At 52.0% G+C, this 15,432-nt stretch overlaps 2 protein-coding genes across 3 annotated transcripts; both read left to right on the forward strand.

Annotated features, from left to right (window-relative positions):
• Nucleotides 1-625: 625 nt before the first annotated feature.
• LOC114907745 (radiation-inducible immediate-early gene IEX-1-like) lies at nucleotides 626-2,493 on the forward strand. Its single transcript, XM_029244046.1, has 2 exons — nucleotides 626-2,083; nucleotides 2,183-2,493. Exons 1-2 carry the CDS (start codon nucleotides 1,463-1,465, stop codon nucleotides 2,441-2,443), a joined length of 882 nt encoding a protein of 293 aa, XP_029099879.1. The 5' UTR covers nucleotides 626-1,462; the 3' UTR covers nucleotides 2,444-2,493.
• A 1,137-nt stretch (nucleotides 2,494-3,630) lies between these two features.
• LOC114883859 (flotillin-1) lies at nucleotides 3,631-15,071 on the forward strand. 2 transcript variants are annotated; one of them, XM_029202447.1, is made up of 13 exons: nucleotides 3,631-3,797; nucleotides 4,131-4,187; nucleotides 4,487-4,562; nucleotides 4,652-4,742; nucleotides 4,969-5,112; nucleotides 5,250-5,369; nucleotides 5,458-5,553; nucleotides 5,766-5,918; nucleotides 12,523-12,704; nucleotides 12,862-12,907; nucleotides 13,018-13,155; nucleotides 13,409-13,573; nucleotides 14,698-15,071. In XM_029202447.1, exons 2-13 carry the CDS (start codon nucleotides 4,145-4,147, stop codon nucleotides 14,725-14,727), a joined length of 1,284 nt encoding a protein of 427 aa, XP_029058280.1. In that variant the 5' UTR covers nucleotides 3,631-3,797; nucleotides 4,131-4,144; the 3' UTR covers nucleotides 14,728-15,071. The 2 variants fall into 2 exon arrangements, with proteins under 2 accessions (XP_029058280.1, XP_029059157.1); XM_029203324.1 differs by lacking the exons at nucleotides 3,631-3,797; nucleotides 4,652-4,742 and having other exon boundaries at nucleotides 3,845-4,562.
• Nucleotides 15,072-15,432: the final 361 nt, after the last annotated feature.

Raw genomic sequence — 15,432 nt, forward strand, 5'->3', positions numbered from 1 at the left:
ACAGACAGGAACAGCAGCTCTATTGGGTTCGCCTTATACTTAGTCTTCCATTTTCTTAGAACCTGATGTGTTTGCTTTAGATAAAGCACTTGGCTCTCTCAGCAGCATACATGCTGAAACCTACCTCAGTACTCAACAGTACCTTTTAACAGGGTGTCTGGCCCTGTTGAGTGCTCAAAAGATGTTAAATTCTGTGTCCATTGTAAGGTCGGATCTTAACAAACGGCACCGCGAAACAGAGGAAAGCTTCAAGTGAGCTTTATTAGGGAGCGCTCCCGGGCGAGGTTCTCTAGTCCGAGAGAAAGGGGCCAGAGAAGTCGCGCCCGGGCGAGGGTTGGGCAAGATTTTATAGGGGAAGAAGGGAAAGGGGTGTGGTGAATCTGGGAGGGCGCAGGGTATTCCTTATTTGGTGGTCTTTTCGGGTATCCTGGGGGACCGTTAGTCCCGCCCCTCGAAAGGCGGGAAGGCTGGGCTGGGTTCAAAGTCCCCAGGTCAGTTCCTGGAACTGGGTGGTCGGGAGAATTTCGGTCTGATGCAACCTGTGAATCTGATTGTGTTCCCCTGCCTCGGGCCAGTTGGCCTTACATCCATGAGCAGCTTTCTCTAAGGCAGTTATGAAAATGTGTCAATTATCTCTTGTGTTATTATCATTACCACAACATTTGCATAATGTCTCACAGTTTAAATGTTCTTCACATAAACTTAAATCCAGATGGCTGCTAACTTCTCACCTTTGTATTTTGTGGTCCTCTGCTCCAGCCATGTATGAACATTTCTGCACATTGCTGGGTTGCCCCTGTGCAGTCTCTGCACCTTTGTTCTGTGTGGGTGTGATGTGCATATTGAAGGCGAGCAGAATATGCCACCCCGAAATGTGCCACTTTGGCATGTGAATTATTTGGAGCTGAAGGAAATCAAAACCCCGCAGACAATTGCCTAAATAATTTAGGTAGGGGGCCTGGCCCAGAGATAGCTTTCACCTGAAAGACTTACCTGCTTAGCAGGGCAAACACCTAATTAGCTAACATCTGCTCTTCTCACCTTCCTGTGAATTACCCACCTCCCCTTCAAGCCCCAGGCCTCTTTCCCATTCCTTAGCTGAAGATGGCATATAAGCCTCAATTGCCCTACTGACTGCCTTTGAGTCTCCAGTCTTCATGGGCTCCTGTAAGTACGCAATTAAATTTGTTTTCTCCTGTTAATCTGTCCTATGTCTAATTATTAGACCAGCCAAAGAAACTAGTAGGAAAGGAGAAATTTTTCCGCCTCTACAATGTGGTGTGTGTGTGTGCTTGTGTGTGTGTGTGTGTGTGCTTGTGTGTGTGTTGTGTGTGTGTGTGCTAAAGCAGGCAGGGTTGTGTCTGTGTGTGCTAGGGTGTTCATTTCTCTTAGGCATCTTGGCTGTTTCTGTAGTGACTTCCCTCCTAGGCTGTGTGTTTTCCGTGTTCCTACAAGCTTGTGAATGTGCACCTGTAACTGTGGCTCCTTGACTTTGCTGGGTCAGTATTGTAGTAGGATGGGCAGACTTCCTTATGTAAGCCTTCCTGCCTCTCCAGAGATGGGGCTTGTGGCTGAACCTTCTCAAACTGTCTGTGAGCCCCTCTCCAGCAGCCACATGTCCCGACATGTGCCCGCAGTCCGGAATTTTACCCGCCTCCACTCACAAATCACACACTCACGACACACACTTAGGTGCCTACGGTTGCACTGGCCAAGTCTCCACCCCCTCCCTTTGCTTAAACTTCGGAATTTCCAGCCGACCGGCCAACCGCTCCCAGCAGCGGGTGGAGTTGAGAAGGGCCCGCCCAGTTCTCGGAGTACAAAACTAGCTCTGCAGGACTGCGCGGCCACTTGTCCTTCAGCTCTGCGCACAATGTGTCACTCTCGAAGCTCCCTCCCCACCATGACCGTCCTGCGGGCTCCGACCCCGGTCCCCTCCACCAGCCCGGGACCCCAACGGGGCTCCGGCCCCGAGATCTTCACCTTCGATCCTCTCCCGGAGACCGCGGTGGCCCCCGCTGCGCGCCCCAGCGCCTCCCGCGGGCACCGAAAGCGCAGCCGTAGGGTCCTCTACCCACGAGTGGTGAGTGTCGCCGAAGTGGACAGCCCGGGGGAAGAGCAGGGCGGACCGCCGTACGCCGGGGCCCCGACCTGACCTGTTGCCTTTGTTATCTCCCCACAGGTCCGGCGTCAGCTGCCAATCGAGGATCCGAACCCTGCCAAAAGGCTGCTCTTTTTCCTGCTCACCATCATCTTCTGCCAGATCCTGATGGCTGAAGAGGGTGTGTCGACACCCCTGGTCCCGGAGGACACCCCCAGCGCGCAGTCCCCCGCGCCCACCGTTGTGCCCCCGGTCCTCGAGCCCCTTAATCTGACCTCGGAGCCCTCGGACTACGCTTTGGACCTCAGCACTTTTCTCCAGCAACACCCTGCCGCCTTCTAACCGGACTCTCCACACCCCCAGAAGAATCTGAAAAACCAAGAAACACTGGGTGTACCTGGTGGGAGAAAGAGCGTATCCCAAACTGGGACTCCCAAGGCAACTCGCACTCAGAACACTACAGCGGAGATGCCAGCCCGAGCCTGGGAGAGACAGGCACCGACAAGCCGGGGCTAGGCCGGGTGGCAGGAGACTTACCCGGCTAGGCCGGGTGGCAGGAGAGCGTCGTTATTTCTCATTGCTCCTAATAATATTTATATGTATTTATGTATGTCCCCCTAGGTGATGGAGGGGTGTATGTAATATTTATTTTAACTTATGCAGGAGTGCGAGATGTGCTCCTTGCTGCAAATGCAGATCTCTGGGTATTTATTGGGCTCTGGGGGATTGGTGGAGGCCGGCGCCCAGAACTGAGCGAGGCTGGGAAGAGGGATGGAGGAAACCCGGGTCCGAGAAGGCGCCGGGCTGGGAGTCAAGGACGGTGGTGGGTCGTAGTAGGTTTAGCGAGTGACATACTCAGCCCTCCAGCATCTCAACTCGCGGGTCTACTGTGTGAGGCTTCGGCGGACCGTTGAGAATAAGGTCCTTGGCCTTCGATCTCCTCGAAGTTGCCCCCAAGGGGTGGCTGCGGGGTCGACGGGCTGTCAGGGGGCGGCTGTGGGGTCGCCCGGTATGTTCTGTGAACACAAATAAACTTGATTTACCGTCAGCAGTCATGTCAGTGTCTCTTTGCAAGCCATGGTCCCCCATTCCCCATGGCCTTCAAGCGCCTGGGCCGGAGGAGCCGCGGCCAAGTCACCAGCGGGCGCTCCTCCCCGGGCCCCTGAGCCCCTTTTTCCCGAGTCACGGAACCCAGCAACCGGTAATCGGATGCTGTCGTACATTGCCCAGTCTGCGGTTTTCCCAGTTAGTTCTCGCGGGGCAAATACGAGGTGAGTCAATCTCCCTTGCCCCGGGGTGCCAGACCCACTGAGGTCACGTCCCGTGGGGCGGGGCGTGGAGCGGCCTGGGCAGGGCTCCGGACCCCGGAGGGGCAGCGAATTGGGGGTCGCCCCATCCGACCCCGGGCTGGCTCGGCAGCCCGGGTGAGCCGGGGCCCGGGCGGGCTGCGGACCGGAGCGCGGCCTGCTGGGAAAGGGGCGGGCCGAGGGGGCGGGGGGAGGTTGGTCCGCCGCGGGGGCGGGGTCGCGTCTGCCGCAGCGGCAGGGTGCGGCCTGGTTGGGGGCAAGGGCGCCAGCGCGGGCCCAGCTCCCAGGCAGGCTGTGCGCGAGCGGCCGCTGCTCGGCGGCTCACAGGTCCCCTGCGCGTCCCCGCCCTGCCTCGGACCACGGCCAGGCCGCTGCCAGCGTCCGGGAAGGTAGGTGGGGGGTGGGGTGGGGAGATGGAGTCGGGCTGTGGAGGAGCAGGGACGGTGGCGCAAGGGTCTGGGGGTCTCCAAGGGCCGGGAGAGCTTTATCAGATAAGAGAGAAACCGTCGTCACTGAAGGTGGGGTGCGGCAAGGGGCTGGGAGTCGCTGGGTGACTGCGAAATTTCACAGGGTAAAGCCTTAGCGGATCCGTGGGCGCGGAAGGGACGGGGCCGCATTGTCTGCAGGCGGGGCGGGACTGACAGGAAAGCGAAAGGGTTCACTCCTGTGGACTCCACAGTGCCCCTTGCTATCAGCAAAGGCTTTCTCTCCCCCTCCTCCAGCTCCAGCCTGAGCCATGTTTTTCACCTGTGGCCCAAACGAGGCCATGGTGGTCTCCGGTAAGTATTGTTCTCTGCTCAGCCAGTGACCCCCAAGTCCCCGCAGAGGTCCCTTCCCCCTCTCCCCACCAGCTCCCCAGCGCCAGACCTTCTGCCCACCCCACCCCCATGGTTGCAAGCCACCCACTTGTGGTGATTCCCTGCCTCTATCCTTCCAAGGCCTACACTGCCCGCTGCTCCTGCCAGCGCCCAGATTTCTTCGTGGAGATTGCTTCCCCCTCCCTTCCCCGGTCGTCTTCCACATTCCAGCTCCACCGTGGCCACCGGCCACCGCAGCTCATTGCCTCCTGACCTTGCAGGTTTCTGCCGGAGCCCCCCAGTCATGGTGGCTGGAGGACGTGTCTTTGTCCTGCCCTGCATCCAGCAAATCCAGAGGTAGGTTGAACAAGAGAACTAGGGAAAGGGAACCCCCGTTTTCTCTCTTTTCTCCTTTTCACACTGTCCACCCCTTCTTTTTCCCCTAGGATCTCTCTCAACACACTGACCCTCAATGTCAAGAGTGAAAAGGTTTACACTCGCCATGGGGTCCCCATCTCAGTCACTGGCATTGCCCAGGTGAGGCTTTCAGAGCCTTTCCTCCAAAGTCCACTCCCCCATCACCTTCTCTGTCCCCAGACATTAAGAATCTTCTGACCATGGCCTTCCCTACCTCTTGCTATGGAGAAATTTCTCTGCTAGTCTCAGCTTCTCCAGGGATCCCCAAGGCACCTGACTCTCCCAGCTTCCTCCCTGTCTTCATGAGACCTTCACCACACCCTCCCTAACCTTATTCTGGCTACAGGTGAAGATTCAGGGCCAGAATAAGGAAATGTTGGCAGCTGCCTGCCAGATGTTCCTGGGCAAGACAGAGGCTGAGATTGCCCACATCGCACTGGAGACGCTGGAGGGCCACCAGAGGGCTATTATGGCCCACATGACTGTGGAGGTGGGCCTGAGGGCAGGGAAAGATCTGGAAGGGGTGCCAGAGTGAGAGGGGCCTAAGGACCGAGCTAGTCTGTAGGAGACAGTGGTCAGAGGATCTGAGAGCTTACGTTCCTTCTTCCCTCCATCGTGTTATCCTAGGAAATCTATAAGGACAGGCAGAAATTCTCAGAGCAAGTTTTCAAAGTGGCCTCCTCAGACCTGGTCAACATGGGCATCAGCGTGGTCAGCTACACCCTGAAGGACATTCACGACGATCAGGTAAACCTAGGCAGTTGCTTCTCCCCGCTTTCCTGCTCCCATCTGTTAAACCTTCCCGAAGACTGTGATATCTGCAACTCTCCCACAGGACTATTTGCACTCCTTGGGGAAGGCTCGAACAGCTCAAGTCCAAAAAGATGCTCGGATTGGGGAAGCGGAGGCCAAGAGAGACGCTGGGATCCGGGTGAGAGATCTGGGGGTTGCTTGGTCTCCATGGGCTTATTGTGCACCTGGTGGAAGAGGGGATGGCGTGGGGGCTGGTGGAGCAGGGTTGGCAGAGGATATAAATGAGGCCGGGCCTGGGGTGAGGACAGAGGAGCTTGGTGGAGATCAGGCTCTCTCCCTGGGGCCTTCCTCTCCCTACTCTGACTCCCTGCCTGATCTCTGCATGCACAGGAGGCCAAAGCCAAGCAAGAAAAGGTGTCTGCTCAGTACCTGAGTGAGATCGAGATGGCCAAGGCGCAGAGGGACTACGAGCTCAAGAAGGCTGCATATGACATTGAGGTCAACACCCGCCGAGCACAGGCTGACCTGGCCTATCAGCTTCAGGTCAGAGCCCCTATGCTGGCCCGGTGGCCAGGCTGGACTTCACTCCCTCCCCGTTCTTCTCAGGCCACCACTCTCTCTCATATTCTGACTCTGATCCCCTTATTCTGGCCCTCCATTTCTGACCCAGCTCCTCCTTATGAGGAAGATTTAAAAGACCTAAACGTTTCAGCTGAAAAGCAAAGAAAAGGCCTAGAAAGGATACGCTCTATAGGGCTGATCACGGGCTTGAGGCAGGTTGTGCCCTGTGCCAGGGCACCTGGATGAGGGGGTGAACCAGAGCTAAGATCCAACCATGCTCCACATCGGGCCTGGGTGAATGGGTCTGCATCCACCCAGAGGAAGGGGTGCCTTTTTCTAATTTGCACAGGGGTACTCCATGGGCCCACAGCAGCCCTGGTGATCACAGAAGTGTGTGAGGAAGGAAAACGTGGGCTTTGAATCCCACAAAATGAGACATGGGGGCCCTTGAAAATGCAGGGAGGGGTAGTCAATCCCCATCATTTGTGGATCCCATAACTGAGAATTTGCCTCATCACTAAAATTTATTGGTTACCTCAGAACCAGTATTTTTTGTACTGATGACTATTTGCAAACATGTGCAGAGTGGAGAAAAATTTGAGTTGCCTGATATGTGCTTCCCAGTCGAGGTTGAACAAGAAGATGTTCTGCCTTCTTGTTTCGGCTCATACTGTAAACAGTGTCATTTTCATAGTATATTCACTGCCACACTTTTTGCACTTTTGTGCTTTTTTTTGGTGATTTCACAGTTTAAAATGTCCCCAAATGTAGTGCTGAAGTGCCGTCTAGTGTTCCTAAGTGCAAGAAGGCTGTGATGTGCCTGATGGAGAAGACGTGTGTGTTAGATAAGCTTCTTTTAGGCATGAGTTACAGTGCTGCTGGCCATGAGTTCATTGTTAATGAATCAACAGATATGTTACATATGGTGTCTTTAAGCAGAAACACATAAAACAAGGATATATAGGACTTCCCTGGCGGTCCAGTGGTTAAGACTCCGTGCTTCCACTGCAGGTGGTGTGGGTTCGATCCCTGATCGGGGAACTAAGATCCCACATGCTGCACATCTTGGCCAAAAAAAAAAAAAAAAAGATATATATTGATCTGTTGTGACCAGAGGCTCACAGGAACCTATACCTGTATTTCCCTTAGGAACAAAATAAGTGTTTTGTTAATTCAGTGTTCATGGCTACTTTATAAAACAGAACTACCATAACTAACGGGAATCAACAGTACTCTGAGACCTTTACCCAAAGGGCAGCAATATTATGAGATTCGTTTTTGCCAAGAGTTGGTACAGGGTGAAATTATGAAATGCAGCACATCTTTAGTTATGACGTTAAATCCCTGGATGGCTTGACAGGTACCTGAGTGTGGCATAGTACTTTGCTACTCAAAGTGTGGTCTGCCTCCCAGCAACATCGGTATCCCTGGGGAGCTTGTTAGAAATACAAAATCTGAGGCTCCAGCCCAACTGACCAAGTCAGAATCTGTATTTTAACAAAATCCCTAGGTGATTCATGTATTGATAGACATTGGAGTTTGAGAAGCATTAACATAGTGGAAAACACCAGCTTGGGTGGGACTTAACCCACCCAAGGATAGGTCCTTAATCTTCTTCTCAACATGGCTTGTCTGCACATCAAAGGGTTGGGCTGGTTTGGGTTCTGTTCAGCTTTTATTAGTTCCTCATTTTGTGCCAGCCAGCCTTTGTGCTAGGTGCTGGGGAAATAAGGATTTACTCAACAGGTACCTGTTAAATGCCTGTTATGTGCCAGGCATTGTTTTGGAGGTGAGTATATAAGTATGAATGAGACAGAATAAGATTCCTGCCCTCATGGAGCTTTACGTTATAATACACGAAACCACTAATAAGCAAATAACCTTCACTGGCTCAAATTACATGAAGTGCTATGAAGGAAATACATAGGTGGTACTTTACTGGGGGGATACTCTATTAGGTCGGGGGTGATCAGAGGAAGCTTCGGTGAGGAAGTGATACATGAGATAAATCCTGAAGATGAGAAAGAGTCAACGATGTAAAGAGTTGTGGGCCAAGAACATTCTAGTCCAGTGCTGTTCAAATAGAACTTTCTGAAATGATGGAAATGCTCTATATCTGTGCTGTGATGTTGAGCACTTGTAATGTGGCTTTTGTGACTGAGGAACTGAATTTTTAATTTTTTTATTTTGATTTAAATAGCTCTGTGTGGCAAGTGACTAGGCAGGGGACTGGCACATGCAAAGACCCTGATGTAGCAAAGAGCTCGGCATGTCCCAGGAACAGAAAGGAGGTTTCTGATCCAGTATGGCTGGTGTGCTGTGAGTAGGGAGAGGCAGGCGGGACCAGGTTTACTAGGGTTCGAGTGGCCGTGATGGAGACTTAGAAGATTCAAAGCACAATGGGAAGCTGTTGGAGAACTTTAAGCAGAGAGGTGCTCTGGTCTAATTTACATTGTCACAAGGATCAGTACAGCTGTTATGTGAAGAATTGATTGATTGTCAGAAGAGAAGAGAAGGGGGCTTCCCTGGTGGCGCAGTGGTTAAGAATCTGCCTGCCAACACAGGGCACACGCGTTGGAGCTCTGGTCTGGGAAGATCCCATATGTTGTGGAGCAACTAAGCCCGTGCGTCACAACTACTGAGCCTGCGCTCTAGAGCCCGCGAACCACAACTACTAAAGCCTGCGCGCCTAGGGCCCATGCTCCGCAACAAGAGAAGCCACCGCAATGAGAAGCCCACGCACCACAACAAAGAATAACCCCCGCTCGCTGCAACTAGAACAGCAACAAAGACCCAACGCAGCCAAAAATAAATAAATTAAATAAAACTTTTTTTAAAAAAAGAGGAAGCGGGGAGATGAGTTAGAAGGTTTTTCAAAGATGATGGATTGCATAAATGCAGCTAATTGCACTCCCTCTTAAAACCTCACTAAATCCACATAAGGTGATTAAAGAAAAAAAAAAGTTGGAGAGAATAGGAACAGAAGCAACAGAAACTATAGCATCATTTTGGACGCTGGAAAGCCGTGGTAATTGACCAAGGAGGTCTGAGACAGCTGAGCCCAAAGCTGAAGGGGAGAAAACAATGAAATGATCTGAGGCTCAGGAGCTGGCAGCACCAGGGGCCTCTGGAGCTGTGACGAAGACGGTTGAAATAAGGAGAAACAGGTGAAAAGTGACTTCTCAGAGCGCTCTGGCTCCCTGCCTCTGGGTAATGCTCCCTTCTCTGCCCCAGTAGACTTCTGGGGGTTTATTATCTGAAGAGAGTAAACCAGAGGGCATGACCTGGGGCCAGCCAGACACAGGTGAGGGCCTAAGTACTTAACCAGTAACAGACCTGAAGAGGCTGTCTGCCTTTTTTTTTTTTTTTTTTTTTTTTTTTTGTGCGGTACGCGGGCCTCTCACTGCTGTGGCCTCTCCCGTTGCAGAGCACAGGCTCTGGACGTGCAGGCTCAGCGGCCATGGCTCACAGGCCCAGCCGCTCCGCGGCATGTGGGATGTTCCCGGACCGGGGCACGAACCCGTGTCCCCTGCATCGGCAGGCGGACTCTCCACCACTGCGCCACCAGGGAAGCCCCTGTCTGCCTATTGAATACTGAATAGTGACCACTTCCCCTAACCACTCACCCCATATGGCTCTCAGAACCCCCATCTTCCAAAGAAGAAATCAGAAGACTGCTCTGGGGAACATGACCAATCCAACATGAAAGACTTGAAGATCCTGAATCTGAGGTTCCTCAGCAGATGAACTGCCTAGGTCAGCCTAGATTGAAGCTCAAAGCCAACGAGCCTCACCCACATACCCAGAGTTTCCCTTCAGTGTTTCAGACCTTCCTCCCTGTGAGCAGACAAGCAAGGAATCCCTGACATATGAGGGATCCTGCAACATGGAAGACAGGCCAAAATCACAAGCAGAGCAAAGCAATTTGAAGGATACATACTATACAGGGAGAAGAAAGCTTAAAAAAAATATATCCTCAGTGATAAGAGAGTAGTTCACATCTAGGAAATCAGGACATAGAAAACAAAAAAGAGCTTTTAGAAATTAATAAAATGGAAGAACTGAAAAAAAAATCACAGTGGAAGAGAAATTCTAATAAATTTCCCAGAAAATAGGACAAGACAGATGGAAAAATTGGGAAAGAATATTAGAGGCCAGCCCAGGAGACCCAACAGAACAAAGAAAACAGAAGGAAATCATCAGTGAAAAGATTTGGACATGTTTATGTGACTTTCTGGATTGAAATGGTCCACCAAGTGCCCAAAACAGTGAATGAAAAACATCTACCTTGAAGAACATCACTGTGAAATTTCAGAACACTGAGAATAACGAAAAGAACTAAAAGCTTCCAGAGAGAATGAACAGATCTCAAGCAAAGGGTCAGGCATCAGAATGACTTCAGATTTCTCAAGAAGCTTGAATACCCTGGAACAATGCCTTAAAAATTCTGGTGGAAGATTAATAACAACCTAGTAACCTGTACTCCACCTAATCGTCATTCAAATAGAAGAGTGGAGTGAAAATCTCAGAGAAGCAAGATCTGAAAAAACTTATTGCCCACATACTCTTTCCTTTTTTTAAAAAATTTTTTGCGGTACGTGGGCCTCTCACTGTTGTGGCCTCTCCCGCTGCGGAGCACAGGCTCCGGACGCGCAGGCTCAGCGGCCATGGCTCACGGGCCCAGCCGCTCCGCGGCATGTGGGATCTTCCCAGACCGGGGCACGAACCCGTGTCCCCTGCATCGGCAGGCGGACTCTCAACCACTGCACCACCAGGGAAGCCCTCTTTCCTTTTTTTAAAAAAAATTAATTTTTGGCTGCATTGGGTCTTCGTTGCTGCACGTGGGTTTTCTCTAGTTGCCGTGAGCGGGGACCACTCTTCGTTGCAGTGCACGGTCTTCTCATTGCGGTGGCTTCTCTTGTTGCGGGAGCACGGGCTCTAGGTGCGTGGGCTTCAGTAGTTGCGACTCGCGGGCTCTAGAGCGCTGGCTCAGTAGTTGTGGCGCACGGGCTTAGTTGCTCCGCAGCATGTGGGATCTTCCTAGACCAGGGCTCGAACCCGTGTCCCCTGCATTGGCAGGCGGATTCTTAACCACTGCGCCACCAAGGAAGTCCCCCACATACTCTTTCTGAGGGAGCTGCCAGAGGTTGAGTCTGAAGAAGGGGGGGGGGTGGGTAGGCTCCAACACAGGAACACCGTGATGCTGCATATGGGGGCCAAGAGCAACTAGTCCAGTTTGGAACAGGTTTGAACTTTTAGGGTCAAAGACAGTACAGGGTGCCACATCCAGAAGCACCCTTCCTCTGGAGTGAACAGATGGGTGTTCACTGTAAAGGCAGGGGCATCATCTCTTGTGTTGATGAGCCCCACAGGGGAGGTGGTGCACATCTGAGCCAGAGCAATGAGGCAAGAAGTGTGTTCCTCCCCCGAACCTCTCCTCACCGACATCTTGGCAAGAGCCTTCTGATCCCTCTACTCTGCAAGGGGTAAGAAAATGAAATCTGCCTAAGAGGAACTCTATGTATACATGTTTTTGTAGTTGCTTACAGTATCCCGGGAAGGATACACGACAAGCTGCTCACGTTGGTTGTTTCAGGGAAAGTGAACCAACCAGGTGGCTTGAGAAATAGGTGGGAGGAAACCTATCACTGTTTACTTTTTTTTTTAATTTGGACCACATACAAAAGATAAAAATGGCACACACACACAGCCCCCCAAAAGAAAGTTGGTGAGAGAGAGAGAAAAAAAAAAGTTGGTGAGAGAACTTTTCAGTAGTTGACAGTGGCTTGCACTAAGGTAACCGCCACACAGATGGAGAGAAGTGCATGGATTTGAGCGTGACTGGAGGTGGAGGATGGCTACCATGCACTCAGTGCCCACCAGGTGTTCATACTCTAGAGGGAGACTTGGTGGAGAAACAAGGTGATAGGAGTTCAGTGGAGGGATACTTCACCTGGCCTGAGGGAGAATTGCTGGGTTCCAGCCCTATCCAGCCCTGAAGCTGAGACTACGTGGGGAACAGCCCTAACTGTTGGTATTGGCTCTGATAGGGAAGATCAGGCCACCCCCCATCGCTCCTCAGGCCATGCCTTGGATCTGTACGGGAAACGGACTCCCTTGGGCAGGCTGAGCCCACTGGGACCGCCTTCATGTGCCTGCTCTATTTTTTTTTAATTTTTTTGAATTGACACAATATCAAGTCTTTTTTTAAAAGTTATTTATTTATTTATTTTTGGCTGTGTTGGGTCTTCGTTGCTGCACGCAGGCTTTCTCTAGTTGCGGCGAGTGGGGGCTACTCTTCATTGCGGTGCGCGGGTTTCTCATTGCGGTGGCTTCTCTTGTTGCGGAGCACGGGCTCTAGGTGCGTGGGCTACAGTAGTTGTGGCCAAGGCATGTGGGATCTTCCCAGATCAGGGCTCAAACCCGTGTCCCCTGCATTGGCAGGCGGATTCTTAACCACTGCGCCACCAGGGAAGTCCCCCTGCTCTATTTTTACATCCCGCCTGGGAGCCCCGGCCCTAGCTTCCCTGCCTGCTTCCTGGCCGCTTGCTCTTCAGCTCTGACTCTGAGCATCCCTCCTTCCCAGGTGGCCAAGACGAAGCAGCAGATCGAGGAACAGCGGGTCCAGGTGCAGGTGGTGGAGCGGGCCCAGCAGGTGGCAGTGCAGGAGCAGGAGATCGCCCGCCGGGAGAAGGAGCTGGAGGCCCGCGTGCGGAAGCCTGCAGAAGCCGAGCGCTACAAGCTGGAGCGCCTAGCAGCGGCAGAGAAGTAAACACCCCTTCCTGGCCCCTTGCGGCTCCTTCACCATCTGGGCGCCCCCAGACGAATTGCTGAGGCCTTCTTTACCTGTACTCCTCCTGTGGAGTCTTTCTCCCAGAGCAAGGGCTCTTCCTCAGCTCCTCCCTCCACTCCCTTCTCTGCCCAGGTCCCAGCTGATCATGCAGGCAGAGGCAGAAGCCGAGTCTGTGCGGGTGAGTTAGCAGATGGCTCTTGCCAGCTTGTGGAGGGAGTGGGATTGTGCTGGGATTTCTTGTCCTTGACTACCGCCATCAGTACCCCAGGCGTCCTGTACCCTCCTCAGATGCGTGGGGAAGCCGAGGCCTTTGCCATAGGGGCCCGAGCCCGGGCCGAGGCTGAGCAGATGGCCAAGAAGGCAGAGGCGTTCCAGCTGTACCAGGAGGCTGCTCAGTTGGACATGCTGCTGGAGAAGCTGCCCCAGGTCTGGGGGTCGTGTGGACAAAAGCAGAGGAGGGACAGGATGAGGGAATGAGGGGTGGGGGAAATGAGGGAGGGTCTGGGGGAGAACCAGGCTAGGGGCCATAAATTCGGGGTGAGAATTACAAGCCAGTGACCAGAGTGAGGAAGGGTGATCCTCACAAAAGTGAAGGACAAGGATCTTAAAACCCAGAGGAAGGAGTCTTAGGATGGGTGTGGTCAGACCACAAGTGCTGAGTGGGCATCGTACCTACCAGGTGGCAGAGGAGATCAGTGGTCCCTTGACCTCGGCCAATAAGATCACACTGGTGTCCAGTGGAAGTGGGGCCATGGGGGCGGCCAAAGTGACCGGGGAAGTGCTGGACATCCTGAGCCGCCTGCCGGAGAGCGTGGAGAGACTCACAGGCGTCAGCATCTCCCAGGTGAGGGTTTCTAGGGCGGGGGCTGTGGAGCCGAATCGCCAGGTTCTCATGGCATGTGATGCAGCGGGCCTAGCATGGGGCCAGCACCCAGGAGGCCTGGGGGGCCACTGACATTTATTAATTGCTTTCTGTGTGCCAAACACAGGGCTAAGCTTCTACACAAATGGTTTAAAAATATTTTTAGATCAAACTTCCTTTGGGGTATGTGGGCTTTACAAAGTAAAGAAACTGAACTTCCAGTTTAGCCCATGTCATACAGCTGGTGAAGCTGGGCTTCAAACCCAGGCCAGCTATCTCTGGAGCCTGTGCTCTTGGTCACCCCACGAGTAGAAGGAACTAGCTGCAGCCTGTTGAAAATTAATTCCAGGGCATATCACTGCTTTTCTTGGTGCCTGTTTATTCACCTGTAGATTATGGTAGAGATCAGAGAGTAGGACCTAGAGCCAGACTGTTTTGGTGTGAATAGTGGCCCCAGTGCATGCTAACTGTGACCTTGGACAAGTTAATCTTCTCTGCACCTGTTTCTTCACCTTAAAACTGGGTTAATAAAAGTAACTACCCTGTTGAATTGTTAAGGGGATTAAATGAGTAGATATTTGCAGTGTTTAGAACAGTGCCTAGCATGTAGTAAGTACTATATAAGTGTGTTAAAGGACTTCCCTGGCAGTCGGGTGGTTAATACTCCACGTTCCCAATGCAGGGGGTGTGGGTTCGATCCCTGGTCGGGAACTAAGATCCCGCATTCCGCACAGCCAAAACAACAACAAAAACAAAACAAAGAGTGTGTTAAATAAAAAATGCATATATAAATAAAAGCACCAGACTGAATCAGTGACCTTCGAGCTGGGTTCCTTGGAGTCTCCTTGAGGTCTGCAGTGGATAATTGGGAGCTAAGGAGGGCCTGTGCAAGCAGGGATCTGGCTCCCTTCACCCCTTTGCAGTAAGTAATTCATTATTATACAAGAATCCAAATGACTGCTTGGCAAAGGGGGTGAGGTAGGGTACGAGAAAAAACTAGAATACTCATGGAAGTATGCATCCTCCCTGCAGCCTGTTCACCCAGATGGGATCCTGGGAGAGCAGGGCACCTGGTTCCCATAATCATCACTGTTGTCTTTTGCCAGGTGAACCACAAGCCTCTGAGAACAGCCTGAGCCCTCGACCTTCGCGATGCCCAGCCTCATAACTCAAGTTGCCTGAATGGCCCCAATACTGCATGCACTTCAGCTGGCTCCCCAAGCACATCCTTTGACAGCGGAGTTCCACCGCTTGTCTCTCCTCGCCAAAAAGCCTGTCCCTTGCCTTGTAAGGGAAGCGTTGCTCCCTTTTCCAGCCCCATACTGCAGACTGCCAGTGCCATGCCAGCCTTCTGATGATCCCACCAACTTATTTAACTTAATCTACTGTCTGAGCCTGTTGTCCAGAATTCTTCCTTGACCAAGCCTTGAGGGGTGGTCTGCAGGTTCTCAACTTTGTCAAATAAATTGCTATTAATAAGTACTGATACTTATGAACAGTTAGTATAGCAGAACTAATTCAAAATGAATGCTAGAATGTAGCTTTTGCCTTTGCCTTCAATAGGCTTTTTACAATGGGAGAGGCAGTAGTTACTTGTATGTTAAGTTATAGAATTAATCCCCCTCCCAACCCTGAAGTTGGTTATCGTCAGCAAAGCGTGCTGAAGTGGAAGCAATATCAATAACTGCATTCGTCCCTAGAATTACTGAAAACACGGCCAAGGGAAATTGTTACATTTGTTAAATTTCCAGGGCAGCTTTGAGACTATTGTGCTCCTTGAAGCATGAGGTATTAGATGGAACAGTTTAGAATGGGACCATGGTGTGACGTCCCTCACTAGT

The sequence above is a fragment of the Monodon monoceros genome, unplaced genomic scaffold (assembly GCF_005190385.1).
Source record: "Monodon monoceros isolate NGI ecotype Baffin Bay Population unplaced genomic scaffold, NGI_Narwhal_1 Contig1424_ctg1, whole genome shotgun sequence".
NCBI lineage: Eukaryota > Metazoa > Chordata > Mammalia > Artiodactyla > Monodontidae > Monodon > Monodon monoceros.